The sequence below is a fragment of the Papaver somniferum genome, unplaced genomic scaffold, assembly GCF_003573695.1.
Source record: "Papaver somniferum cultivar HN1 unplaced genomic scaffold, ASM357369v1 unplaced-scaffold_10, whole genome shotgun sequence".
Taxonomy (NCBI): domain Eukaryota; kingdom Viridiplantae; phylum Streptophyta; class Magnoliopsida; order Ranunculales; family Papaveraceae; genus Papaver; species Papaver somniferum.
Window position 1 is genome coordinate 1,056,028 of NW_020618825.1, and position 767 is coordinate 1,056,794.

The 767-nt window shown below is 33.4% G+C and overlaps 1 protein-coding gene across 1 annotated transcript in view; it reads left to right on the top strand.

Moving 5' to 3' along the window:
* LOC113325945 overlaps positions 1 to 580 on the top strand; it is a 6,395-nt gene extending 5,815 nt beyond the window's left edge. Inside the window, exon 2 of the mRNA XM_026573774.1 lies at positions 103 to 580. Within this exon, the coding sequence (XP_026429559.1) occupies positions 103 to 334 (232 nt within the window). The 3' untranslated portion in view covers positions 335 to 580. The remainder of the gene's footprint in view (positions 1 to 102) is intronic.
* Positions 581 to 767: the final 187 nt, after the last annotated feature.

Genomic DNA, 767 nt, shown 5'->3' on the forward strand with positions numbered 1-767 from the left:
CCGTCGTCGGCTTCCACGACAACAAGAAGCAAAGTCCACTACAACAACGTCAACAGTTCCGAAAAAATCTAAAATTTTCCGATCTGTAAACAAATTTCTCAGATCATTTTTGAGACATAAAGCTAATTCAGTTAAAGTGAATAAATTCGATGCGGCAGCTAAATGTGCTGATCAATTTGATGATGATTCCAACTGTAAAATCGCAAAGAAGGTTTCCGATGATTATTCGATTATCTTCAACAAGTCCAAGTTTAACGAAGACTTTATAATTGTGAAGAAATTACCGTCCGATCGGCTTACGTCCACAAATGCAATTGGTATTTCCTTGATGTAGACAGACTTATAGGCAATAGCGTGAGTGATTAATTTTCAATTATACAATGTATCTTGTGTTAGTATATTTCAATACTTTTCTTTAATGTACGTAGAAGTAGTATATGTTCAGTTGTAAATTAATTTAGGCAATAGCTTCTTTCGTCAACTATTCCATCCATTTTCTAGTTAGTTTAGTCACCGGAACGTCACATGGTTTCGTAATTGTATCTACTGTTTAAAGCAATTTTAATTATACTGAACTTGATTTCGTGGTGCAATTTTCTTCCCATCTTTTGCATTCCCATTCCAATTGCAGAGTTGTATTGATTAAGCTTCAACCAAAAAAATTTACTTACACATTGAGGGAAATTCTAATATTTAGCTGGATGAATCATTGGTTGTGCAAGTTAGGTGATTAGAAGAAAAATATTGGCTTAAAATTATAAATGGGT